Genomic DNA, 26,749 nt, shown 5'->3' with positions numbered 1-26,749 from the left:
ACGTCAAAGCGGAAAAAAAAAAAAAAAAAAAAAAAAGGAAAGGCGGATACAAACGTATGAGCATCCGCGCGCATGTATTACTCATACATACTTATTACACATTGCAAATACTTTCTCGACAAAAATCGAGGCACTACACAAACAATTCGCATTCACTCATTTTGCGTTTTGCTAAAATGAATAGACTCCCTCAAATATGGATGCTGCAAGGCCTGGTCTGGTGTGTACCGTTTGGTAGGGTCCAGCATGAGGCACTTCTCCAGCAAGTCCCCTAGCTGCTTTATTTTCTTTTTTAAAAACTGCATCTTGGGGCTATTTCCTACGCAAAAAAAAAAAAAAAAAAAAAAAAAAAAAATTAGGAGCGTTAAAATTGAAATAAAATATCTTTGTTCTGTTCGACCAGTTATGTGTTTTACACATGCTATGTGGGATGCCCCACTTTTCACTTTTTAATTCGTGGAACCGCGCGTAAAGGTATCCACATTCGATCCGTTTCTGTCTGTGCCTATTTGAATACTCCCCGTGGGGAAAGCACCCGACGGTGGCACGCGAATCACATTCATCCTGTACAACACACCGAGAACATACAACTTTTTGAATGTCGGGAAGTTGGCATGATGACATTCAGTGGGCAACTGATATTGTATCTGCTCACCTTTTAGCCAATATTGATGCTCCAGCAAATCACACGTTATATTTTTCGTGGGCCTCAAGTCAGATATAATTCGCACCACTTCCTTCTTGGTGTAATAATCCCTGTCCACGTAGATGAAATCCAGGTTGTCGTTAAAATGCTGCGAATAGAACTGACCCCCCTTTATCATCTTGTGGGAGAACTTCCCCTTGTACTCCATCATCAGCTTGATCATGTGGTTGTTAGATTTTCCCTGCGATGGTGGAAGAGGGAGCAGTTCAGTAGGTTAGGTTCATGCTTTCGGGTAAACCCCTTTGGGGGGTTATTCGCACGACCTCTTTGTTGCATTTTTTTTTTTCATGGCAACATTCTGACTGCAGCGCCTTCGAGGCTAGTCTGCTTACGGGGAAGAGGATCTTTCCTGTGGCGAGCTCAAAAACAGTCGCCGCCGCTGACCATACATCAATCTGTGCATCGTAACGAAATCCAAGAATTATCTCCGGGGCTCTGTAAAATCTACTAACTAGGTAGGAGGTAATTTCGTTTTCTGATATGTCGCTTGCACTTCCCAAATCGCATACCTTTAGTGCGTTAAACTTTTCATTGATTAGTATGTTGTCCGGTTTCACTGAAAAAAAAAAAAAAAAAGAAGAACGGAAAATAAGCACAGCATAATTCATGCGAAAATGACACGTAAATGGTCGTATCCAGAGGGGGGGGGGGGAGCAAAGGGGGGTTCCTTAGACCCACATAATTTTAATGTGCAATGCTAAGTGTGATGCTCCTTTCTGTTTTCCACATTTTTCCACTTACAATCAGCGTGCATGATCCTGCACTTGCGCATATGTCTGAGGGCTATAAAGAGCTGTTTCGTGTAGCAGTGCACGGCTGTGGCATTCAAGCCATACCCATTGCCGTATCTGAGAAGTGGAGGGAAATACATATTGTTGAAATAGGGAAAAGGGGCGCGGTGTATGTATGTGTATATGGCTATTTTATTAGGGGTATATCTCTACAGAAGCCTATACTCATAGAACTATGGTACATACGACATTGCACCATTTGTACGAACGCCTCAAATTTAATCAAAACATTTTTTTCTTATTCAGTTACTTTTTGAGAGCTATCCTAAGATTTCCCCACATCCACTCGAAAACTAAGCAGAGGTGATTCTTATACTTGAGGCTCCTCAACAAACGAACGATGTGCCTCTTATTATCCTTATCATACTCGTTTAACTTTTTTAAAATAGATATTTCCTTCTCTGCTGCTTTCCTCATCATATCGTTATCTCGAATAACTTTAATGGCCACAGGGATTTTCCCCACCTTGTCATAACACTTTAAAACGTTGGAGAAAACTCCTTTACCGACTAATTCGCACACGACGCTGTATCGGTTGTCAATGACTTCACCAACGATGGCCTGAACAAGTGCGTATTGCGAGAGGGAAAAAAAAAAAAAAAATATATATGTTCATGTACATATGTAAGTGCTTCTAACAAGTGTACCCGTGTGGTACACACAACCGCAACTGATGATCGACATTTCATTCTCTCTTCTATTCCGTGTCATTATCACGGAGGGGCTAACCTTGTAGTATCCCTCCGAATCGTTCCAGTTATCCGATAAGTTGACATTGTCAGATGCATAATAATTAGTTATTCTAATTTTTTCGATTTTTTCCTTTTTGCTTGGCTGCACACTTGAAAACATATCTACATCGTCATTATCGTTGTCTTCCTCTTCGTACTCTTCGACTCCGTGGGGTTTATTATCCATGAATCTCTGAGTGATTGTTGCGTCGTCCGTATTTTTATTCGTAAGAGGTCCATCTTCGATGTTCTACATAGGGGGGTGGGGGGTGGGATGGGTTGATTGGGAAGATGGGACGCAAACACATATGCATATGTCAGTGTACTCACATGTTCTCTCCCTCTCACGTGAAGCGAATTTCTCACCATCTTGGTTCGTTCGTGCAGCTCCTTCTGCTTAATTATAAAGGCCCTAATTTTGGCCTTCTCTTCCATAATCTTCTTTTTTAAGTCACTATATAAATCACTGGACTCCTTAAAAGAATCGTTTTTCTCTTTGGTCGGTTTTTCGTCAATCATTTCGTGGTCGGACGATAGAGATGAACAGGTTTCCCCCATAACTTCCTTGTTCGGCGCGAATATACAGGCCGCGTCACTGTGAAAAGACCATTGGGAGGTGTGGGAGGGAAATGAAGATTCCACAGAAGTAGACATAGATGGGTAGGGAAGCGCATACAAATGGCATCGGTTTGATAAACACGTAGGAACAACCGGTATGGACACTATCAAAAACTGTTACAAATCTGTGTGGGGTGTTTCCTTTTTTTTTTTTTTTTTTTTTTTTTTTCTTCTTGGTGAGCAGAACGGAATTAACTGCGCATCCATTCACACAGTGGCGCACTTACTCATGGTCCACATCGTCCAGCATGGGGGGGATCTCGTTTAAGCTTTCGCCTAAGTCATTTTTGTTGCAACTGGAGAAAGCGTCTTGGCCTTCCTCCTTTTTTACATTTTCACTTGGTTCTTCCTTACCGCTGCGTAGGGTATCGTTACCGTTGCTCACGACGCTCAGGTCGCCTAAGTCGCCACTTACCACGTCGTTACCCTTTTCGTTTTCACTCACCAAATCCTTAAGTCGCTCTTTTATTGCCTCTCTTTTTCGCCTCCTTTCTTCCAAAAATTTATCTTCATTTTCTTCCTCCTTCAAAATTTTGAATTCATCCTCACTGTTTGACGCTGCAAAGGGGTAGGAATATATATATACATATATACATATACATATATATATATACATATATATATACATACATACTTATATACATATATACATATACATATATACATATATACATATACATATATACATATATACAAATATACATAAATACATATACATATACATATAATGGGAAAGAGTAAACGACATATAGGTAGACAAACGAAGTAGGCATTACTCGATCCACCAGAGATGTTCAAGCCGAGGTTGTTCGCATCAGAACTGCTACTAATAGAATGATGAGAACTAAATGAATTTAAGTTTTCTTTTGAATTTTTCTTTTGGTCTTTTTTTAAATTTAGTTTACTTTTATCATTTTCGTAATTTTTTTTTTTATATGAACCATTATCGGGATCTTTCTCTGCAAAATTTATCTTATGGTGATGTTTTTTGATTCTCTTGGAATATTTATCCTCATCAGATTCGTAGGAGTTGGAAATCACTCTGCCCCTTTTGTCCTTCGCCATGTTTGAACTTATTTGACAAACAAATAGGTGTGTACTTTTTCGTTTTCCGCGAATTAACCGTTATGTTTTCTGTATACAGTCCGTGCTCTTATACGATTCATAAGATGAGGCATCTGTTTATTGGTTTAATATGGTACACATGTAGGTATATATAAATATATGTATGTTTTTTTTTTTTTTTTTTTTTTTTCCAAAATTGTGGACAAGTCGAGGATTATGTGTGCATATGTACACGGTAAACGCGGAGATATACGTCGGCGCGCAGTAGAGAGTAGCTGGGGGTTACTTTGTGTCGCTATGATTGTGAGTTTTTCTAATCCCTGTTACGATTATCTGCGCCTCGAATAGTTTTTCTATCTCCTCCTTCGCAAGTCTGTTCGATCCCCGATGCGTCTGCGTATGTCTACTCGGTTCCTGATCACCACCTGCAAATGACTGCAATTTGTCTATTCCCAATTGGATCTGTCTGCATAGAATAGGCACGAAAGGAAAAAAAAAAAAAAAAAAACTAGTGGAAAAAATAAAAGGAACAAGGACAAAGAAAGAACGAAAAAGAGAAAGCACAAAAAAAGAATTTGTAGGACATACCTGATGGATCAACAAAATGCACGACTTCCTCTGCCTTGATCAGCTTACTCGTATCATATGCTTATGTAGGAAAAAGTATCTTGACGCGAAACAAATGGGAAAGGAATTTTTTTTTTTTTCGATATTTTTATTTCTTCAGTGTGTGGTCATATGCAGTCATACATGGGTGTGAAAAACACATACGTATGCTTGCACACGCGTATGTTCATGCGCGTGTATGAAGGGGTGAGGGGAGCGCGAAATTAAGTTACTTCAGATCACTCAATACATGTCGTCCTCCTAGCTAATCATTCTACTGTCCCGTAACAGATTGACGAATAATGACAAACGACGAACACTTCACTTTAAAGAAAAAAAAAAAAAATAAAAAGGGGGAGATTTGAGATGGGGGCAAAAGGGCTAAGCAAAACGGAAGGTGCGATAAAATTTGTCGTGTCAGCGATGTGTAGGGTGCGGACCACGATGCTGTGGTTGCCAGAGCAGCGGATTACACATAAACACGTACAGTAATAGAAAGCACGTACACACAAATATGTAAGCGCAACGCCTCATGATACGCACACGTAAACAAGGCATGCGGGGGGCGTTGCCTATGCTCGAAACGGCAGAGATGAAAATTGGAAGGCAAATCCACACGTTTTATTCGTTACTTCATACATGCTTATTTAAAAATGCAACTTTTTTTTTTTTTTTTTTTAAGATACGGTCTCACTTTTGTTTAAACTGCGAATTCACATAGAGCAACCGTTTGAACTCTCATCCTTCATTCCCCACGGTATAGTTCTTGCGTGGACTGGACTGGATGGACTGGCAATCAATCTTCCGGCGTCGTGTGCATAGAGGCGTGCGTCTGTACGTTTTATGTATGCGCGTTGGTACTTTTAAGCATTTGAATACGCTTTCGTTGGTATGCACATAATATGAGCGTACACACACGGCAGGGTGAAAAGGGTGAAACAAATGGAGCAAAAGAATGAAATCAAAATGTATCTTTTTTTTTTTTTTTGGCGATTTTTTTTTTTTTTTTTTTTTTTTTTTTTGTTATATAATTATCGATCGAAGGGTTAAATCATTTATTCTCCAAACCGGTAGGGATGGGGACGCATGATTCATTTTTTGCCTCTTCCGAGTTACGGTCTTTTAATGTATCTCTTGCACTTGATCAGTGTGCAATTTTTTCTTTCACTTCCATGTTTGTTTCATTCCTTTTTTTTTTTTTTTCACTTGGATTTCTTTTCTTTTCCTTCTTTTTTTTTTTTTTTTTTCTTCCCCGCATGTATACGCATCAAATAGTGGCACATATATTGTCTCCTTCGGAATGGGCGATTTATATAATTCCTGTCGTCATCAAATTTATAATTTTTTTTTTTTTATAATTTTGTAGCGGGGGGCACAGGGAAGTTTACTTTCCAATGCGCATACACATCAGTTTTCCTTTAAAGAGAAAAGTGTAATTATGTACAAATGGAATGCGTTTAGCATATGGTACAATCAGCAACTCCACCTTTAGCACACGTTCTTGGCACAAGCGACATTCGCCTTTATGTTCTTTCTGAGGAATGCCACAAATAAGTTCCATTTAATTCACCTGTGGATGGCAGAATATCATCGATGGCACATACTTCATAGGCATGCTGAGATATTCCAGCCCAACCCTTGGTCACGTGAAATCTTGTTCAGGAGAGCAGGCAGGAATTGTGTATCACTCGGATGGCGTTTCATACATGTATGGATTGTGTTATATAAGCATGTATATGTGAGCGCATGAACGGGCGTTTGCACGCGCGTTAAACTGTTACATTTTATTACGTGTTGGCTCATCCAAGCGGTGTAATATTCGTTCCTTTAACAATTTAGTAATCCAACGAACCGGGTGAAGCATTTATCATCAAGCGTTTATTAAAAAAGCCCAGCAGCCCCTGCACAGTGCATACATGTATGAAATATATCCATATGCAGTGTACGATGCGGATGTTGTTACCTCAAAATGGCCCAATTTAGAGGGACGCTTTCTTTCACCAAAGGGGCGGAGAGTAGCCAAGAAAAAAAAAGAAGAAAAGTGCACATATATATATGCTCAATGCATGCGTTCATATATACATTTTTGTACAAGGCGAACGGAGATAATCTGCAAAGAATGCGGCCATCCTTTCTTACCCCCTTAGTTGTGAACGAACTACTTTTTGTGTCCTCTATTTTTATCCAAGCGGTGAAAAAAAAAAAAAGCATCAACGGGTGAAGGGCACTCTCCAGGAAAGGAACAATATAGGTTAAATGGCAACATATATAGTAGCTGTTGATCTGATTAAATGTAGTGCGTCACGTGGGGGGGATTTTATTTTATTTTTTTTTTTTTTTGCAACGGATTTTCCCAATTCGCGTAATGTAGTTCGTGCTCATTGGCAAGTAGAGGAAATGATGCCACTTTTAGTAGACCAGTTTAGCACACCCTTTTTATCGTCGCTATTCCATGCGATAGTTCTAGGGACAGATGAAACATGTTCTAAGGGGTGATTGCATCCTTATCGAGGTTTTTTCCCCTCCACCCCAAAAATAAAGGTGATATAAGAAAGTACAAAATTTGAACAACGTCCATAAATTGCCCACGCCAGTGTGGGTACGTTGCAACTACTACCGTTGCAGTTCAAGCGGAACAAAGGAATTAAAAAAAAAAAAAAAAAAATTACATAAACGATAGAGAATGCCTATAAATGGTACATACGTTACGCCTATACAGTTTTAAAAATGAAAAAAAAAAAAAGAAAAAATGGCACTATAGGATTTGTAGCATTTTCCCGTGTGTGCACCAGTTGGGGTTATTTATTGCTGTATTGATGGATGGTGCATTAGTTTGTGCCCCTTCAGGTTTTGGGCCAGTTTTAACGGCCCTATCCCTTATCCGCATTGTGACTGACCCTATCCCATTCAACTGTTTGTCCCTCCTTCTGACTGAGCATTCTGGCACCACGCATCTGCTTCATCTTGATAACAAGGTCTAGCTCTTGGTTAGTCAAATAAATTAACTTTTCTTGTATCTTATTTTCTTCTTCTGTAATTTTTTCGATCTCCCTGTCTATTTCGTACAACTCAAATTGGTCATATTTTATAACGGGTGAGGTAGCTTCATCATTCGGATGGGCCGTAAAAGCATCTTCTTCTTCACTCGCTAGTGCGAAATGGACACTTGGATTTGCTCCTCGAAGAGGTGGATCATCTGCCCAGGGATATTCCACTTTATTGTGTTGAGAAGAGTGACTTGATCGTTCTTCTAATGGATACTTCCCTCTATGGCAGGGAGGAAGATAATCCACTTCAGTTTCTTCATTCACTTTGTTGAAGTGGGTGTCTCTCCCCAATTTACCGACTTTTTTCTTGTTCCCATTATGCAGATCCATTTCTTTTGTTGCTTCATGTGAGGTCGCCCTACTAGGATCATCACACACATTGTCATTAATAGATTCCTTGTTCTTTACACAGGTGCTATTCGTTAGTTCATTAAAGAAGTCATGATCTACACATTCTCTCTTTTCATTGGGCGATCCTCCTATGTGGTTTTTCTGTTCCGATCTTTGCACAAATTTCTGATGCTTAGGTATAACCGTGGAATGGCCGCCCTGCAGGCCTCTAAATTGGGAAGAGGTAAAAGCAGCCTTTATAAAGTTACCCGTTTTATTATTATTATTATTATCATCCCTTTTTATGATTTGTGTTAGTGGGGCATCACCACATGGATTTCCATTTTTTTTTTTTTCTAATTTGCTAACAGGACCCTTGGCATTACGCACATAGCTGGTGCATTTCTTTTCCTCTTTTTTCCCCTTGCTTGAATCTAAAAATATTTTCGACTTAATTGTCCTGTTGACGACGACAATTTGTTTATGCGAGTCATCACTCTTCTCGTCATCATCCCCGTCCTTCGTGGAAGTTAACTTTTCGCGTTCACCTGAAATCCTATTTTTGGCACACGCTGGTTTATTCATCTTTAGTGCCATTAGACGACTGTTCACATGTGCAAACAACTTGAGAGTGAAAGAGAGCAGGTAGGAGAGCAACTACTTGGTTCAGATGCACCTCTGCACACATGCGTACCACCTATGCAGGGGTGTGTATATATGTTCAGACAAGCGGACAATTATCGCCCACGGAGTGGCTATATTTTGCAGGGTGCAACATCGGGACAAGGAAGGTATACTCGTTTGTTATGTGAATCATTGGAGGGATAGCGAATGGGGCCTAGATAGACATTCCCGAGATGGGAAGGCACAATTAAAATATATTAATTTTGTGATGCGCTTTTCCGTGAGTGTGGCATCTTTATAGACCGATTGGATGCTCTGCCTTTACGCGGGGGGGAGTAAATATTTTCTTCATCCGATTACCCCCTTCTCGCACCTCCATCTGAACAAAGTGCCTTTTTTGTCAAGCTGTATTCCGATTGACAGTTGAATTGGAAGTGGTGCAATGAATTGATCGAGATAAAATGGACATCCTTTGAAGGGTGCTTTTTTGCCCTCTTCCTAGGTAAGCGTTCGAGCGGGGCGTAAATGCGCATGGGAGGCCCCATCGTACGAAAATACTGATAAGCGTGCGGGGTGGAAAGGCTCTTCTGGGCGATGCTCGAAAAGCCTAAAGGGAGTTCACCCTAAGGTGCAATAACTTGAGCGCCCCCATGAGCATAAGATTCCTGTCTAATGTACTTACGAAAAGCATGTTACAAAAAAAAAAAAAAAAAAAAAAAAAAAAAAGCAAATAGGAAAAACAGCAAATTAGGAAAATAGCAAATTCGAATAATAGAAAAGTAGAAAATTGGGAAAATAACAAATTGGCAAATGAGAAATGCACAATTGATACCGCAAGAATGTGCAAATGAGCAAACATTCGAACACACACACAAAAAAAAAAAAAAAAAAAAGGGCTTAAGTGCTCCATGTGGAGGAAAACTCCCCTCGCAAGCATATTTCCCAAAAAGGACTGTATTCACAAATAAAGCATTTTTCTGGAGTATTAAAAGGCAATCCTTTTTTTTTATCCTTCCATTGACCCTTTGAAATGCCTCCAGAAGAACATTTTTCAACTTCAATATGTTACAGAATACAAGTGCACAATCTCCTTAGTAAGAAAAATAACATCCTTCATGCCTGAGTTTGGGTTACCTCTCTTCAGGAGGAGAAATATATTCACAATTTTTTCCACTTGAGAAAGGTAGTTTTTTTTTATCAATCCCAAATGATGAGAACTCAACTGATCGTGTCGATTGATGTGGTAAAGAAAATGATTAACGAAAAGCATGCACGAAATGATAATGGTGGTGTCGTCAAATCTACTCTCTAAATCTGGAATACAAATGACATCATTAAAAACCGAAATAAGAAACTTATTTACAATGTAGGGTGATCTAGTAATAAACATAAGTTCATATAGTAGGGCATATTTTGAAATGCTACTTGTGAGGTTAAATGATAAGGCGCGTAGACACACTTTTTCCATTTTTAAACTTTGTTCTTTTTCATAATAGATATTTTCCTTATTAGTGGGTTCAAATTGGTTGATAGTATCGGACAATTGTTCTGCATCTTTTTTAGATGTGCCACATTTAACTGTGTAGAACCCGTTGTTTAACAAAAAGAGGTTAAAATCAATTGCGTTCAATACATTCCTTAGGGACACATTTTTGCCCCATATTTTCCCATGCATGTATATGCACCCAGCTATGGCATATTTAATGTTACTGAGTTTATCGCTGTAGGGAAATCTTGCCTTCCTCTTGATTGGGCTTAAAAATATTTCCGAAAATTTTAATTTGATCTGTTCGGCCAGTGGGGGTGATTCATCTGTTGCTTTGGTCTCCCCGTCTTTGGTGTCGTTTGGCTTGTGCTCCTGTGTCTCTAGCAAGGGCTTTCCTTCCTTTAGTAGGGATTTTCTGACCTTCCCCTCGGGCGAATTCTCCACGGGAGTGATGTAAACAGTACGCTCATCGCAAGGTGGAAGAACCTCCAGTATCGATTCATACCTCCCCCTGAGCAGGGAGTACACACTTTTGTAGATGTCATTTATGCTGACCGACTCCAGGAGATGGTTGTCCACAAGGATCATCTCTGCGATGAGTCCGAACACAACTAGGGCGTTGTGAACGTTTCTCTGTAGCTCGATGGAAGGGTCGGATTCGTTATCTTTGCAGTCGTCCATTTTGCTCTGTCATCCTGTTGGCTGCGGAAGTCCCTGCGCCGGTACTTCTAAGCGCTGTTTTTAAGGCAGTGTTTTTTAAAGTGGTGTTTTTAAATTGGTGTTTTTATATTGGTGTTTTTATATTGGTGTTTTTCAAGTGGTAATTTCAAGTGGTATTTTTAAGTGGTGATCCACGTTCTGGGATTCCGATAGGTACCAGCGTGTGTTTCTTTTTTTTTTTTGTTTTTTTTTCCTTTCCATGATGCGTTTATCTATCGTACCTACGCTTACACCAACCAATGCACTGCTCGAGCGTGTGCAGTTTGGGGAACCACGCACGTAGAAGCATGGAAAAACAAGGGAGAAAAACGAAAAAAGGTTGGGTCTCCCGGGTCAATAGCCTCCTTCAAAGAGGAAAGTGAAGAAGAAACCAAAAAGAGAAAAAAATAAAAAAAAAAACAAGAAACGAAACGAAACAGTGAGGAGCCACGTGCTCAGTTTCACATTCCTGGGGCTACGAGAACCGATTTGCAGCAACCTCCTTAACACTTTCTACGCAGAGCGGCTAATGGGTTCTCAAAAAAAAAAAAATAAAATAAAATAATAAAGAGGTCACACAATTGGAGGAGAATGTGAGAGAAGAACCCTATTGGGGATGCCCTGAACACGAGCGCGTGTGAATAACTTTACGACGGAGGGCAAGGATATACTGATGCAGAAAACAAGAAAAAAAAAAAGAAAAAAAAAGAAGAAGCATGTGTATGATACGTGAGCAGATAGGTTAACAAGAAAGGGAAGAGCTGTGAGCAGGCGAAGGTAACCCTTCCCCTGGATGTTTTTGCGCAGATAATGCTGCTTTTCGGGGGTGACTATCCTATGAGGTGTACCCTATGTGAGTTGCCTTATGCGAAGTGTCCTATGCAAAGTTACCCTATGTGAACTTCTTCACGTGGACCATGCTAGCCCCGTACCGCAATAGAATGTTTCAGCGGTGGGCGCTGCGGAAGGGGAAGCGTATGTTCCATGCGAACTTGTGGCCGGATGAAAAGAAGAATTTCTACTGCGTTTTTAAAAGACATTTCGGTGACAGTTCGATTGATGGAAAAGCGAACAGTAAGGCCGCCGAAGAAGTTAGGGGGATGGAGGAACCACCATATCGCAAGCGCAGTAGTCTCTCCCCCAGTGAAGAAATCATTCAGCATATCCAAAACGTATACGGAATTTGTCCGAGTTCTGTGGATGTAAATATCCAAACAAATGGAGGAAAGGATTTGTTCAAAGTGAGTAAGAGCTGGAGTGCCTTTTTCAAGTGTGAAAAGGATTTATACGACGTGATAAATAAATACATAAAGACAAATAAAATGGACTACCATTTGCACGCCTACTTAAAGGGCATTACCAGTGAAGCGGAACAGGAAGGGAGAAGTGTGAAAGGTAGACCAATTCAAATGGAAGAAAAATTCTTGAACATATTAATCTACATTATGTCTCTTTTTTATAAAAAAATTCAAGATCTCAACATTGTGTCTCTCTTAAGTGAGCGCATGCTACATTTACTAAACGAGGGGATCTGTCGAAGTGATGATAATGGAGATGGCAAATGCACAAATGATGACAGTTTCCTCCTGGACAAGGCTACCATTTTAACCACACTTGAAGTGTATAATTATGTGAATGCTATGAACGATGAATTATTCGATCGTCTGTTCTCCCTACTGAACAAATGTTACTTGACCTCAGCACCACCGGGAAGGCCCCTCATAATCAGCGATGAAGAAATTGTGCTCATACTGAGAAGTCTGTATATCCAGAAGTTTAAAAACCATACTATTGTGGATACTATCGTAAGGTCACTTAGGGACGCTCCTCATTTGAGTGCACACCTTTCGGTGAATTCATTCCTTTACCTCACTTTGCTATCCAGGATGGATAACGATTCCCTTTGCAAGGTGAACTCTGCACTCTTTTATGTCTGTCCTATGGGGCAACTCGGAGGGGGAGACTCCAGTACTACTATCGAAGAGAGAACGATTAATCCAAACGAAAAGGAACAATCCACCATAAGTGAGGAACTCACATTGGAGAATCAAATTGAGCAAATAAAATTCAAAGTCCCTCTATCAGCAACAGATTGTATAAAGCTTCTCTACGGATACTTCCTCCTAGGGGAAAACCACATTAATTGGTTCGTCATCCACAAACTCCTTCTGCGGTTGCATGGGGAATTGAAGGATGAGGAGAAAATCCATTTATTAGAGAAGGAGAATAAGAAGGTACTGCAAATGGTAACTATCGTAAGGACCTATTTAAGGTACAAAAAAAGAAGCCTTTATGATAATTTGCCTAAAGGTCTCAAAAGGGTATTAAAGAATTTGCAGAATCTGCATGCAGATGAAGAACACCAAAGAAGGAAGGACAGGAAGTTTGTCCAAAAGGTATCGTGGCATTTAATAAAACTTCGTATTGCGCATGTAAAAAATGGATATAAAGGTGGGATCCCATTAGACATTTTAGAGAAGACTAAAAAACTGGTATGGATGTGCTTCTCATATCACCAGTACTACGTTAGGACCATTGACTTAACAGCAGAGACCTTGTTGCAGATGGATTTACTAAAAGCCATGAATTATAAAATTGCCAAGGTGCACTATTATCAGTTTTCGCGCATGAAGGCAAGGCGAACTCGATTCGAGTACATACGAATGTGCCGCTACTACACGCTTCGCGATCGACGTAATTACGACGATGAGTTCGAGGGTTGGAATTTGCCTTACATCAACTGGTACCACAGGAAAAACAAAAATGTCCACGTGTCCAACTACTTCTACGGTTACACCCCCGTCTCGTACATGGAATATTAACCCCATACCAGAGGGGGGGGGAGGGCTACACACATGCAGTTATATAAATGTGTGCAAGCGAAAGCTAGCAGGTGAAATCAAGCAGTGTGCTTGCGTACATGCCTAACGAAGGTCATCCCTCCATTTGGCCCGTAACTCCGACAAATATGGACGCATTGGGGTAAGCAACCTCCACTCAGGCATCCCTTCCTCTTTTAATAAGGCAAGGGTCCACGGGATTAAAAAAAAAAAAAAAAAAAAAATTTACTTCAATTTATCTTTCATTGAAATCCAAAATGATATATTTTTTTTTTTTTGCACACACTAGTTCTACATTTTTTTTTTTTTTTTCTATTTTTTTCTCCTTGTTTGTTGCTACTTCCAGAGGAAGTTCCATCGCATTAACCGCGCACATGTATGCTTATACCTACGCACATATGTGTGTACATTTCTCTTTCCTCTGTACACACCTCCTTTTTTCGTTGTCACTTCATCCGAGCTGACGAAACAAACAACGGCGCGCTGGAAAAACGGCGTACGTACGTTTGCAGAGAAGTAACGGTTTACTTCATCCATTCATTTGGTAAAATATTATTGCCACAAAATTATTTCTCGCCTATGGCGCATGCGAATAGCGCGATTCGCCCGATCCGCTCCTCCCACGCCATCCTCCCTGGGTGCGCACGAACGTGCGTATATGTATATGGGCACCCAAAGCTGTGAGGAGGAAAATAACGAAAGTGAGGAAACCTGCGCGCACACCAATTCGACTGTTTTTAAAACGCGCAATAATTGCCGCAACATTCTTTACGTGGGTGGAAAAGGAAAACCCTTTTTGTACCTATTTGTGCGCACAGCGAACTCGCCTAAGCAGACATTTGTGCACGCAGTCACTTCTGCGCAGTTCAGTATAACGAGTTCTTTTTTTTTTTTTTTTTTTTTTTTTTTTCAGTGAGATTACACGATTTCCTAAACATTGCGCACTGTTATAATTACACATGCACTGTATTATAATGTACGCGCATTCACTCGGCAATTTTTGTGGGGACCGCTTGCAAAAAAAAAAATTGCCTGAGTAATTAACCCCATTGGAAAATTCCCTCGCCGTGTATGATGCATGTTCATTTTTCCCTATCTGAATGGTCTTCCCTAATACGCCCTTCTCGAAACTTCCTTTTTTTTTTTTTTTTTTTTTTTTTTTCCTTTTATGTGTACCATTTTTTTGGCTGCCCATTTTTAACAATTCTCCGACAGCCTTCTATCAATGGGCGTTATGCGCGCATCTCTGGCCTCCATGCAATTATAGCAACGCGCAGTGTATGAGTGTACACGTCCGTACAGTACATATGCCTGTACATGCATATACATACGTTATGTGTGTTCATGCAAATCCTGCTCCAACTCTTGCGGAGTCCCCAAGTACACCACACAAGCGAATTTCACGCAGTTAAGATTCTATACTAATCTAAAAGAAGAAAAAAAAAAAAAAAAAAAATTCCAATCGGAAAATTTAGGGGTGAAATTTGAGCACGCCTTCTGTAGTATTATTTAATGATGTAATAATAATATCTTTGTATAGTGTTGGCCCTGATTTTTTACAAGAATTCTCTTCTTTTCCTTTTTTCTTTTTTTTTTTTGTTTTATAAACATTTGTGGAAACCTTTTGACTTTGTGTGATTTTAGCAAATATGAAAGGATAAAACTGCCATAAGGAGTAGCCCACCTAAATGGCCTAAACCAGTTGCATAGTTCACAGCCAAATCCTCCCATCAGTAATTGTTATATGATGTATAGCGATAGGAGGAGGTGAAACTAGGAAGAAAAAAAGAGAAAAAAAAAAAAAAAACAGCACTGTGTATAGCACCCCAATTGATAGTGGGAAGAGCCGATCTGTAAACGAAAAGGAGTGAAGAAACTAGAAGAAGTTGGAACAACAACCAAATGATCAGTAGCCCTCGTGACACGAACCAAATCGACAGAAGCAAATAATACGGACGGAAGGAAATAATTGATGTTCCGAAATCGCATTATTTTACACATATATCTAAGGAGTAAATATCGAAAATGATTTTTAGGTGAGGGTCATTCTAAAAAAAAAAAAAAAAAAAAAAATGAGAATAAATTTCTTCAAAGAAAAAAACAAGATTAAATTGAATAAGAACTTCGACCTCGAATCAGACAATGCTTTTTCTAATGCCAACCCGGAATCGAATAATTACCTGACGGCCAACAGTGGTAATGAAAACGGAGGAGTGCCCAGAAGAGGGTGCAGAAAATAGACAATATAAAATATAAAATAGATGAAACGATAGCAAAAGAGGGGGCAGACAGGAGTGAAGGGAATAATGTAGATGAAATGAATAATCCTTTAAACCAATGAGTAACCATCTTGTAGGCCCCCCCTTCTGCGCGTAGAGACTCGTTCGTAAGGTGCTCCTCATCTCTATGCAAATCTCCTTTTCGTACTCTTCCGCTCAGATAACGAATATGATCATTATGGGTTCGAGAAGAATAAAGAATATCCAGCCGAGTCTACTACTGATAAAGGGGAACTAGAGAAGCATAAGAAAAAAATTGAAAAAAGGTACCTCCCTTTGGGAAATTAAGCCATGTCGAAATTGTCATGTGAAGGAAGACGTGATTTTCCATATTTTTTTGTACCAACGCACATGTGTGTGATACAATATATGTACATTTGCCCATTGCAACTGAGATGATAACTTTCACCGTACCCCCCCCTACAGATGGCAGTTATATTTTACCTTCAAAAGGGACATAAAAAAAAGTTACTACTTAAAAACGCTAATTAGAAAGGGCATTCCGGACAAACTAAGGTTCGTCAAACGTTCAACCAGTTGAGAAAAAAATAAAAAATAAATAAAAAAAAAATAAAAAATAAATTAAAATAGTAAAATAATAAAATAGTAAAATAATAAAATAGTAAAATAATAATAACAAAATATTCGCATGAACATTAGTAAGAATAATAAATAAAAGTATAAATGAGTGAATTGAGGGCACACGTAACAGCCCATCCGTGCTGATTCCCCCATTTGCAGACCTGACATATGGCCGTACCTGTTAGATAGCATGGTGCTGTACCTGAAGTATCCTACCATATATGAAAAGTAAGGAACCATAAGGAGGACACGAAAAAGGAAAAAAAAAGAAATACCCAATGATTACAGGAATAGTGGTGATGCCCACGTTTTCGGCATATATAACCACCCCAGTTGGACTATTCAAACATGTGATTGACTGAACACATTGCTTCCCTCCAAATTATTACACCACAATGGGTTTTTACCTGCCTTTGTTAACTCCGCAGGTGCCTAAACAGTGAACTCGAGGCCAAGGTTCTCAGTCAAATTGAGTTGGACATAATCCGAACCTTTCCGCATAACAAAAACGTGTGTGTAGTTTTATATCAACAAGAATTAGATGTGTACATATAATCCATTCTATGAGTGTACCCGGCAATTTATTTGCTTTGGGATGACTTTATAGTTATTTAAGATTAACTCGCTTAACGCATTTATATATATATATATTTTTTTTTTTTTCGTCCATTCTTCGAAGTATCGGATGAACTCCCCCGGATTAATTCAGCTGAGGAACGTCTTGCACGCCTTTGCTGTTTATAAGCCCAAAATAAATTATTGTCAGGTGAGGAGAAGGCGGAAATTTTGGTCGTAGTATCGTAGGACCCCAGATGAGGATAATATTTTGAAAGATGTATATTCGTATAGCTATACTTTTGATCTGCATTTTTCATGTGCATTTTTCATGTGCATTTTTCATGTGCATTTTTCATGTGCACATTTCCTCCACCATTGCGGACCGCTTTATTCCCCCTCGCAGAGCATGAATTTTATCGCCGCTATCGCATTAATATTTTTAAAAGAAGAATTAGCCTTTTGGTCTATTGTCCAGTTAATAGATTCGGATTATTCCCACGAAAAAATTAACATCAGCGGTTAGCATGTTCTCTATGCCACCTGCACGATGCCGTGTCATACACACTATTCCCTTCTGAGCGACATCCATCACACGTATCTTTATATGTCTGTGTCCCGCTCTTCAATCATTTCACCTTCCCCTTCTCACCGCGCAGATTATTACAACAACGAAATGAGGGGTCTTCGTAGAGACATTATCGTCATAGAAGAATTAATACGAACGAAGTTGCCGGATGTGCACTTGCGTTTAAAGTAGGCCCTCTGCGTGTGCATAAGTTGAACAATAACGATGCTCTGTACTGCGCATTCATCATTCACCATTCACCATTCATCATTCATCATTCATCATTCATCATTCATCATTCATCATTCATCATTCATCATTCATCATTCATCATTCACCATTCATCATTCGTCTATTAGTTGTTCGTTTTTTGTCCGTTCGTCTTTTTCCCCTCATCATTCTGCTCCATCCTTCTGCTCACCCCAACAGAGAATTCGATGTTGACCTTTCCTGGATTTGTTCCGAGTGGCTGTTGTGCTTATTTTGCACGGCCTTTCCGGTGAGCACTTGACAGGGGTGGTTCGCAGACTCAAATTGCTGCGACTTATCGTTCCGAATGCACACGCGTATGCTCATGTTCCATGATTTTCATGCCCCCAAATTTGCACATACCTTTCCACATGGGTTTGTATTTTCCCCCTTCCCCTTGGTCAGATCACAACAACGTTACGCATATGGGATTGCCTCTTCTACGAAGGAGACAAAATTATCTTCAGAATCACATTGGCCTTATTTAAAATGAATCAGGAAAAGTTAATTGAATTAAATTCATTAGAGTCCATCCTATTATTATTTAAGGAGACAACCAAAAATATGGTAAGCATAGGAGGAGTCACTGGTGAAGGGGTGTCCGTGAAACGGGTGGACAGGGAGGAATCCCTTTTTTTCTTTTTTTTTCTTATCGCCAACCTGTTCGTTATAAACTAAGCGCAGGAAATGATAGATGGGAGAGTGTCTTTTTAAACGTTTCGCGCCCCTCCGTTTGGTTGCCCCATTTTATGTCCATGTCATTTAATATCGTTCGCTTCATTCCACCTCCAATCCACGCAGGTCGAATGCGACAAACTGATGTACATCGCTTTCAACGAAATAGGTGTGCTCAAAAAAAAACATATAAGAAAGTTGAGGGCGAAAGCTGAAGGCATCATAAAAAGTGGCGTAACGTAAAGGTGGTATGCTTCAGGCATCCTACCTATCTCAATGCGCATGAGCACGACGTCCTACGTACATGTGCAAAATTCCACCATTTGTTAGTTAATTTATTTTACTCTTTATTTTTTTGTTACGTTATTTTTTATTTTATAATTTTTTAAGTAAATTATAAATATTTCCGTTTGTTTTTTACAATATTTTAAAAAAACAAAAAAAAAAAAAAAAAAAAAAAAAAAAAAAAGGTAAAAATGAAAGTAAAAGCAAAGCCAACCAAAGCAACGCAAAGTAGAGCGGATCGATGAGCATTTGCTCACTAGCTTTTCAAATTTTTAAATATGAATTTTTTGAAAGCGAGGCTCCTGATCACACTGCGCAAAGGTGGAAAATAAAAATGACCCCCTGTGTGTACGGGTATTATACTGTTATGCGCATGTTTCCAGACAACCATATACCCCTGTGAAGCTCTGATCGAGGATGTACACACGTACAACGTTTTTTTGTCGCGTTTCCCTTCCCGAGTACACATGGACAAACTTCCCTTCCGTAGTAGGAACATCGTAACGTGCTCGCTGAACATAACTACATATATGGATATGTATACATGTCCTTTTGTTATTCTCAATAGAACGAGTGAGCTACAAAGAACAAGAAACACCTTTTATCGTTTATCCCTTTTTGCGCGTCCATTGCAAAACTGGGTCGTGGTGGAGAACGAATGCTCATTTAAAATATGCATGTCTTTTCTGTGTATTTAAAATTTAACAAAAAAAAAATGTTGTTACAAAAAAAAAAAAAAAAAAAGGAAAAAATTCGGAAAACAGGCAAATACACGTACTGCGGCTTAGAAAGTTGGCATGTCGTTAGCAGTATGATCGTCGTGATCATTACATCATGGTTAAGGTTATCGTTATGGTAACGAATTAAAAAGCGGAAGCGGTAGTGAATAGAAACAAATTAGTGGTCTTCTTCTTTACTGTTCTTACCACGGCACGCAACTTGATGATGACTCTAAAACGCATCAGGGCATGTTGGCACAGTCGTACACGCATGTGCTCCAGTGCACGTATATATATACATACATGCTTCACAAATGATTCAAGTCGACAAAATACCCAATTAGCAAGTGCGTGGTACGGTAAACAAAACAATCGGAGGAACGATGGCTAATAGAGCCAAGCAAGCATAGGAAGCCATCTTCATGTGGTCATACCAGGAAGATTTGTTTTCCATTTGGCTGTTGTAGAGTATGCCCATGGAGATGCCTGCGGGGGAAGAAGGTTGAAAAAAAATATATATGAATAAAGGGGCGTATATGTATACAAAATTGCGCATCTGCAGGGGAGGAATGTCTGCTCACATAAGCATGCAAAAAACGAGAGGGTATTCCCCCGTGAACTGACACATCCTACGCGAAATAACGCATTGATTGTAGGGTTATGCCCCTCCCTTCTTTCTGAATGCCCAGGGCATAGAATGAGCTGTAATCTTACCTGAGAGCAATCCTCCCAAATGACCAACATTATCAATATTTGACCCGTTAAATGTAAAATAATAAAAAAAAGAAATTAAAGAAAAAAAGATAATATTAAAAACGACTCTCTCTCTATGTCTAATAACATGCCACAGTAATATTAATTCAGATGTTACAACGCCCAGTAATCCCATACCGGAGGTGCTCGCGCCAACTTTGATAGGGCAATAAGTAACACATGAGGATAACATGTTACCATATATGCCTGTCAAGAAATAAAGAATGATGATCTTCACAATGCCGTAATTTTTCTCCAATGTAAACCCCATTCTTAACTGGAAAAATACATTAAAAAATGTGTGAAATATATTCGCATGCAAGAATATGGGAAGAACCAATCTGTGAATTTCGCCTTGCTTTATCTTGGAAGCCACATTCGCTCCTAGCGTTATGAGGAAAGAATCTACAAAAAAAAGGGAATAAAAATACTTGTGTGTGACAGGTTTCTTCGTTTGGTCATCATCATTTTATTAACATATATATATTTTTATCATCTCAATAGGCCTTTTTCATAGAAACACACACTCTGTCGAGTTTTTATTCTGCGAGAAAGCTTCTTCCTCTATATGGGGCATGCAACCCCCCTTATGCCTGTCTCTCTCTTTCCTTCCGGATCATATATATCGTAACTCCGTGCGACTTACCAGAGGGAGTCAAAAAATCGGCAGGTTTTATACTAATTGATATTATAAAAACAATTATTTGTATGATGGACACAGCCATGATAAAGCTCTTCCAAGTAAAGTGCGGAAATATAAGGTTTACTACATCAATGGGTTTCGATCTTTGTATGAAGCTACTCTGGGACTGATAGTACTCTGGTGCTTGTAGGGGTAAAGGAAAAATATATCTATATTTTGGTACGCACATACGTATGGTGGGCGTAGTGTAGAGGAGGAGGCGACTCAAATTAGCATTTCACGGCAGGGCGACGGTTCCACACGTTCAAAGCCGAGATCAATGTGTTAAGTGCAGATCACATATGTGTACCCCCTTCTCTTACTTCTATTGAAGGGGAGGTTTTCCCCATAGTCGTCCCTGTACTCCGCTAGGGTATGAATATTGCTCATCTTGGAACTCGAACGTTAATTTTGTGATATTGCGGTGGGTATAAAACAGTGGACGCGAAATGCTCCACACGGTATATCTCTCTACATATAACGACAACACAAAGATATTGGTCACGAGTTGGAATGCACTAACGATATGAAACCATGTAGTCAAGTAATCGCCTAACCAGGTGACAGCGTAAGCGTAACCGCGCGCGTTGCACTTGTTGCGAGAAGGAGTTGTTCTTCGCCTTAAGGGTTAAATCAGCACTTTCACGGTATTTTATGTAAGCAGATATACATAAGAATATATTAATGAATTGATGGGGACCAAAACAAAGTCAAGCATGCTCCGTTGGAAGAAGGGGAATTCTCTTTAGCATAAATGGAGGCAAATCAAAATATTCGCGTAATTTTGGATGAATTTATTGGTACAAGTGAGAGAGAAAAAAAAAGACCATATATATATAATTATACAGTGTACGTGTAAATATGAACATATACATGCACATTAATTGAGCACAACAAAATGGAAGAAAGAAACTTCGAGAGGATCTCATTAATGTGATCTATTGTGTGTGTACTTATAAACCACACATGTGTATATTGTTTATAATCCCTCACTCGCATGTGTGTGGCACGCGGCCATTCTTTTAAATATTTTGTCGTCAAAAAGGAAAGGCACACGCGGGGAGTTCGAATTCCTTGTGCGCGTTTGCTAGTATAGAAGAATATATATTATGAAGTAAAAAAGCTGCAAGTTGTTTGAAAAGGTTTTTTCCCTTAGCTGTGAAAATAAAATTGTATAAAAGTTCAAAAGTGCCATGCGCGTGGTTTTTCTACTTGTTATTTTTTTTTGCTGTTTTTTTTTTTTTTTTTTTTTTTTTTTTCTTCACTTTTTGCGCATTTTTCTGCCTTGACGCTTGCCCTTCCCTCTACGATGAATTATCCTTCCTCTTATTAATTTGCAAATAAGAAAATTTCCACACGAGGAGACATTCCACTTTATGGGGATATAACAAATACAAACAACGACTTATAGAGGAAATGAAGGCTTTCGATTTATTCTTTAAAATGAGCCCATGTTTTATGTTTGCTTACGCCTGTTTTTTTTTTTTTTTTTGTTTTTTTTTTCAAGCTATTTTTACTTGCCCAGTTGTGTTCATATGAAAAAAAAATAGCACAAAAATGGGCGAAAAAAAGAAGAGCGCAAAAAAAAGTGAAGAACAGAACTGGACTGTTGTTTTCAACTTGTTATGTGCTTAAAATCACTTTGGTATACATCCCTCCTGAATGGCTTTCCTCTTTTTTTGCTTTTTCCAATATTTTCTTGTCGTTGTTCGCCCAACATATCGTGCCCAACGGCTATGTTGAAAAGGAACACAAAAAAAGGGGGAAATTGACAAACACGGGCATAACAGGGAAGAAAAAAAAAAAAAAAAATTATGGCGAAGAAGACTTGGCCAAAGGGATAAAATTAAAGTGCGCTAAGGTCAGCGCAAGTGCCACAATTCCGCCAAGGGAATAAACATATGGTCTGCAGTTTTTATTTTTTTTCCTTTCTTCCTTCACTCGTTGTACAAAAGGAAGACCATCACGGTGACAAAAATGAAATCGTTGACGTACTTGGCAGAAATGTAGTTGTCTGTTTCGACATTCCAGAGGGATTTGGAGGCAACGTGAATCTGCATAAGTGAAAGGAGCAGGCAAAGGGTTAACAGTGTTAAGATGTTCATTTCTTTTTTTTTTTTTTCCTCTATGTACAGTTAACGCGAGGCCACATTTGGTGAGACTTCACGTTGCCGGCACATTGCCATTACGGAGTAGGAAAATTCGTAATGGTGTATATGCCCCAAGTGTGTAAAATGGGTGGAACTTTTCCTCATTGTTGGTCCTTTTCCTCCTTACCCCTTGCTTCTTGTTTTCCCCGATAATTCCTTGGACAATAATTTTGTGCCGTTCATTGACGTAGGGTTTTATGAACTTTTGCACTTCGTCCACCAGGTTGATGGCCATTCTATCGTAATTGCTTTTGATGGGTGGTTTCTTTTCAAAGTAATTTTCCTGCTTGTCTTCGTTCTCGTTAGAGGAGTCATTCGCCGCATGATCATTTGCAGCATAGGCATTACTACTGCAGTTTGCGTGTCCCTCCTTTCCATCTACTTCCCCACTGGTTTCATCACTCTCCCCTGTGGAAATTCCCACCACTCCATTTTCCGCTTTGAAAATTAAATCTGCGTTGCTTTTCGCGCTGAAATAATTTTCCAAAAACTGTTTTAACTTTTCTTCGCAGGTATTAGCAAAGAATTGAAATCCCCCCACATCTATTTTATTCTCCTCCTTGTTATTTTTCTCACTGTCGTTACCCTCCTCATTTTTCGTGTTGCTTTTACTACTTCCATCCATTTTATTGCCTCGGATGTTGTTGCGACAATTGTGGGTGTGTGTGCGCTTGCGGCAAGTAGGATGTTGGTATCCTGTAGGAAGTTCGACAAATGTGCACAGAGCAGTATTGGGGAGGGTGAGGAGATGTTTTCCTCACACATGTAGAGGATCATATGCACATGCACATTTATATGTAGGCACTCCACCTCCTAATGCATTTTTAGCGTGACTTATGGGAGCACATCTTTTCCAATGGAAAATATTTTCTCGCCTTTATTTTTTCATTTTTTTTGTGGATACCTACCTTTAAAATTTGCCTACGAATAGGATAACGTTTGTCTTATTTAGCGCTTTCGCGGGATGACAAATTGTTCCTCAATGGATGGCCTTTCGAGTGTCTTCGAAAATTTTCACTCTTTTCCTCGATCGTACACAACTACTCAATTTTTTTTTCTCTCTTCCCCCCGCGCATTCTCTACTATGCTACATGACGTAATGCACGCATAACGGAGCAGTTATTGTAAGGGGAGTGGGGGCTCTGTCAACACTTCTTCTACTGTCTTATGGACAGGGAAATTGGACCAAACCGCAACTAACGTTAGTACTCCTCATGTCATTAAATGGCACTCGTGACGATTATAAAATATTTTTAAGGTGAAAAAAAGGACACACAAAAAAAGGGGTAAAAAAAAAAAAAAAAAAAAAAAAAAAAAGACTGGGCGCACCATCATCAGAGAACGTTATTTGGGGAGTTATGAAAGAGGGACGGAACCAGAGAGAATGTTTTTTTTTTTTTTTTTTTTTTTTTTTCAATTTTCCGTACTATATGTCGAAATTTATAAGCCAATTGACGCATGGGTGATGTTATGTCACAGAAAGTTTTAATCGCGCAGAGTGAACATTTCAGAAAAGGTGCTTTAGTGTGGTCACTTTCAGATTAGAGGAAGTTGCCTCTTATTTTCCATTTCCTTTTAGAAGTAAATAAAAACCCGCGAGGGTGTCCTTTGCGTGGCCAGAGAAGGAATAATGCCTGTGCCTCAATGGACAGACATACACCCGTAATTCTTGCTGAAGCCCCACTAAAAAAAAACAACGCCTTATTTGGCGCAGCCGCCTCTTGGTTAGTTTTTATTTATGTTGTGTAAAAAGAGGGGAAGTCATTATGGTTGTTATTTTATTATATTATAACTATTTTATTTATTTTTTTTTTTCGCGCTGAGGGTTTCCCATTTCACGTTTGAATACCTTTTCGAGAAAATAACACATCGCACCATTCCGTATGCCAAAAGGGAACATCACAAGAAGGGATAATCACATCGAAAAATTAACCTCTCTGTGCCTTTACTTTTTGGGGTGGACGAGGAAGCTCAAGTGGAGGAATAAATTTCATGAGGGGAAAAAAAAAGAAAAAAAAAAATTTTCTACAAAAATTATCACTTCCTCTATAGGAAATATGTTATGTACACAGAATTACTTACATTTTGATGTACCTCTTTTTTTTTTTTTTTTTTTTTGTCCCACTTCGAACGAACTTTTTTTTTTTTTTTTCAGTGACCCCCACCAGTACAACTGCTTGCCCCCACACCCACGAGGCATAACCACAATTTTGGAAAATATGGTGCAAAAGGGAAAGTCCCTTCAAATGGCTTAAAACACGACGTGATGATAAGTGAATGGGGCACTTGATGTAAAATGGCCCCATATGGATAGAGGCACTCGCGGACCAGGCACGTTTCCATTTTTATGGGGCGATTTGTTTGTACACACAATTTGTAGGAAGGAAGAAAAGTGGAACCATTAAGGGAGGGGGCGCTTTCCCCTAAATGGATCACTTATCGGACGGTACTTTTTTTCGTAAATGGTGAAAGAAGTGGCCAAGTGCCTAAGTGGCTAAACCGATAAGCGGTTAAACGGATAAGCGGTCAAGCGGTTAAACGGTTAAACGGATAAGAGGTTAAAGGACTAAAGGGCTAAGCACCTAAGGAGGGAAGTGGAATTTTCTTTTTTTGCATGTGGGGTAAGCAGGAAAATTATTTCTCCATTTTCCCTAAATTTGAAGACCCCCCTTTCCCGAGTGGGATTTTCCACGGTTAACAATGAAGAAACATGTGCACACTTTGGGGCCCATCTCCGCTAGCACCTCGTAGTGGTGTCCATTTTTCTATGTGGAGGAAGAACATGTGCCAAGTGGGAAAGAAGCAAACAAATTTATCCCACCCCAAGGCGATTTATTTTTTCTCCTCGAAATGTGAACCCATTTATTTTTTAAATTTTACGTTTTCCTTTTTACGTTTAATTCTTTATGTTTAAATTTTTGCGTTTTATTTTTTACGTTTTATTTTTTTACGTTCTATTTTTTACGTTATATTGTTTACGTTTAATTTTTACGTTCTACTTTTTACGTTTTATTTATTATTTTATTTTTTTTTTTTTTGTACTTCCATTTGGCTAATAAATTTTTTTTTTCCTAAGCACAAGTATGCTTGTCTTGTGGAAATGAATTCTTGGAATTCATGAACACATAGATGGATTTCCTACTGTAGGAGGCGTGTGCCAAAAAAGAAAAAAAAAAAAAAAAAAAAAAAAGAGAAAGGCACAATGAGAGAAAGCGAAAGGGGATGAGGATGGTGTTATATTTTTTTTTTCTTTCCAAAGTATTTTTTTATCTCCATTTATATGACAGTACTTTTCCTTTTTTCGTTCCTATGTGCGTCCACCCTATAAAACCCAAAGTGTAAACTTTGGAAAGGCAGTCCATCCATTACGTTTACATTCTTTTGTATATAAGCCTTTAAGCAGTTATATTTACCTTGCCTATCTCACACAACCAGTGTGCACTTTTTTTTCCTTTTTTTTTTTTTCATATAGTCTTTATTAGGCAACAAAAATTAAGCCAATTTTTTTTTTTTTTTTTGTAGGTGGGGGTAAACATTTTATGAATTTCCATCCCTGCGCATAATTGTAGTGACGTTAAAGGTGTGTCTCTCGCCGGTGGATAAACTGGCGAGAGAGAGAGAGAAAAAAAAAAAAAAACTGCACATATAGTCTACATAGTGCCCCTCTACCTCTATTGATGAGGTCAACATAAATATAGAGGAAGCATAC

General features: G+C 39.0%; 7 protein-coding genes across 7 annotated transcripts; 2 read left to right on the top strand and 5 right to left on the bottom strand.

Moving 5' to 3' along the window:
- Positions 1–152: 152 nt before the first annotated feature.
- Positions 153–3,911, bottom strand: PKNH_0912200 (cyclin-dependent-like kinase CLK3, putative; the record flags this gene model as incomplete). The annotated part of the gene is made up of 9 exons (XM_002259109.2): positions 153–319; positions 656–887; positions 1,039–1,262; positions 1,448–1,554; positions 1,748–2,058; positions 2,227–2,478; positions 2,595–2,823; positions 3,074–3,404; positions 3,623–3,911. 9 exons carry the CDS (start codon positions 3,909–3,911, stop codon positions 153–155), a joined length of 2,142 nt encoding a protein of 713 aa, XP_002259145.1.
- A 3,476-nt stretch (positions 3,912–7,387) lies between these two features.
- Positions 7,388–8,479, bottom strand: PKNH_0912100 (conserved Plasmodium protein, unknown function; the record flags this gene model as incomplete). Its single annotated transcript, XM_002259108.1, has 1 exon — positions 7,388–8,479. One exon carries the CDS (start codon positions 8,477–8,479, stop codon positions 7,388–7,390), a length of 1,092 nt encoding a protein of 363 aa, XP_002259144.1.
- A 1,096-nt stretch (positions 8,480–9,575) lies between these two features.
- On the bottom strand, positions 9,576–10,685 carry PKNH_0912000 (conserved Plasmodium protein, unknown function; the record flags this gene model as incomplete). The annotated part of the gene is made up of 1 exon (XM_002259107.1): positions 9,576–10,685. The coding sequence occupies one exon, from the start codon at positions 10,683–10,685 to the stop codon at positions 9,576–9,578; it is 1,110 nt and encodes a 369-aa protein (XP_002259143.1).
- Positions 10,686–11,620: 935 nt separating this feature from the next.
- Positions 11,621–13,525, top strand: PKNH_0911900 (RAP protein, putative; the record flags this gene model as incomplete). The annotated part of the gene is made up of 1 exon (XM_002259106.1): positions 11,621–13,525. The coding sequence occupies one exon, from the start codon at positions 11,621–11,623 to the stop codon at positions 13,523–13,525; it is 1,905 nt and encodes a 634-aa protein (XP_002259142.1).
- A 2,090-nt stretch (positions 13,526–15,615) lies between these two features.
- On the top strand, positions 15,616–18,694 carry PKNH_0911800 (GTPase-activating protein, putative; the record flags this gene model as incomplete). The annotated part of the gene is made up of 11 exons (XM_002259105.1): positions 15,616–15,739; positions 15,983–16,088; positions 16,249–16,338; positions 16,564–16,632; positions 16,833–16,914; positions 17,084–17,170; positions 17,366–17,480; positions 17,619–17,715; positions 17,957–18,026; positions 18,182–18,343; positions 18,578–18,694. 11 exons carry the CDS (start codon positions 15,616–15,618, stop codon positions 18,692–18,694), a joined length of 1,119 nt encoding a protein of 372 aa, XP_002259141.1.
- A 1,101-nt stretch (positions 18,695–19,795) lies between these two features.
- Positions 19,796–21,280, bottom strand: PKNH_0911700 (rhomboid protease ROM1, putative; the record flags this gene model as incomplete). Its single annotated transcript, XM_002259104.1, has 4 exons — positions 19,796–19,941; positions 20,170–20,613; positions 20,855–21,028; positions 21,214–21,280. 4 exons carry the CDS (start codon positions 21,278–21,280, stop codon positions 19,796–19,798), a joined length of 831 nt encoding a protein of 276 aa, XP_002259140.1.
- Positions 21,281–22,827: 1,547 nt separating this feature from the next.
- Positions 22,828–23,665, bottom strand: PKNH_0911600 (dynein light chain Tctex-type, putative; the record flags this gene model as incomplete). Its single annotated transcript, XM_002259103.1, has 2 exons — positions 22,828–22,944; positions 23,168–23,665. 2 exons carry the CDS (start codon positions 23,663–23,665, stop codon positions 22,828–22,830), a joined length of 615 nt encoding a protein of 204 aa, XP_002259139.1.
- Between the last annotated feature and the right edge of the window lie 3,084 nt (positions 23,666–26,749).

Source organism: Plasmodium knowlesi, assembly GCF_000006355.2.
Source record: "Plasmodium knowlesi strain H genome assembly, chromosome: 9".
NCBI lineage: Eukaryota > Apicomplexa > Aconoidasida > Haemosporida > Plasmodiidae > Plasmodium > Plasmodium knowlesi.
This window is presented reverse-complemented; position numbering and strand designations above follow the sequence as displayed.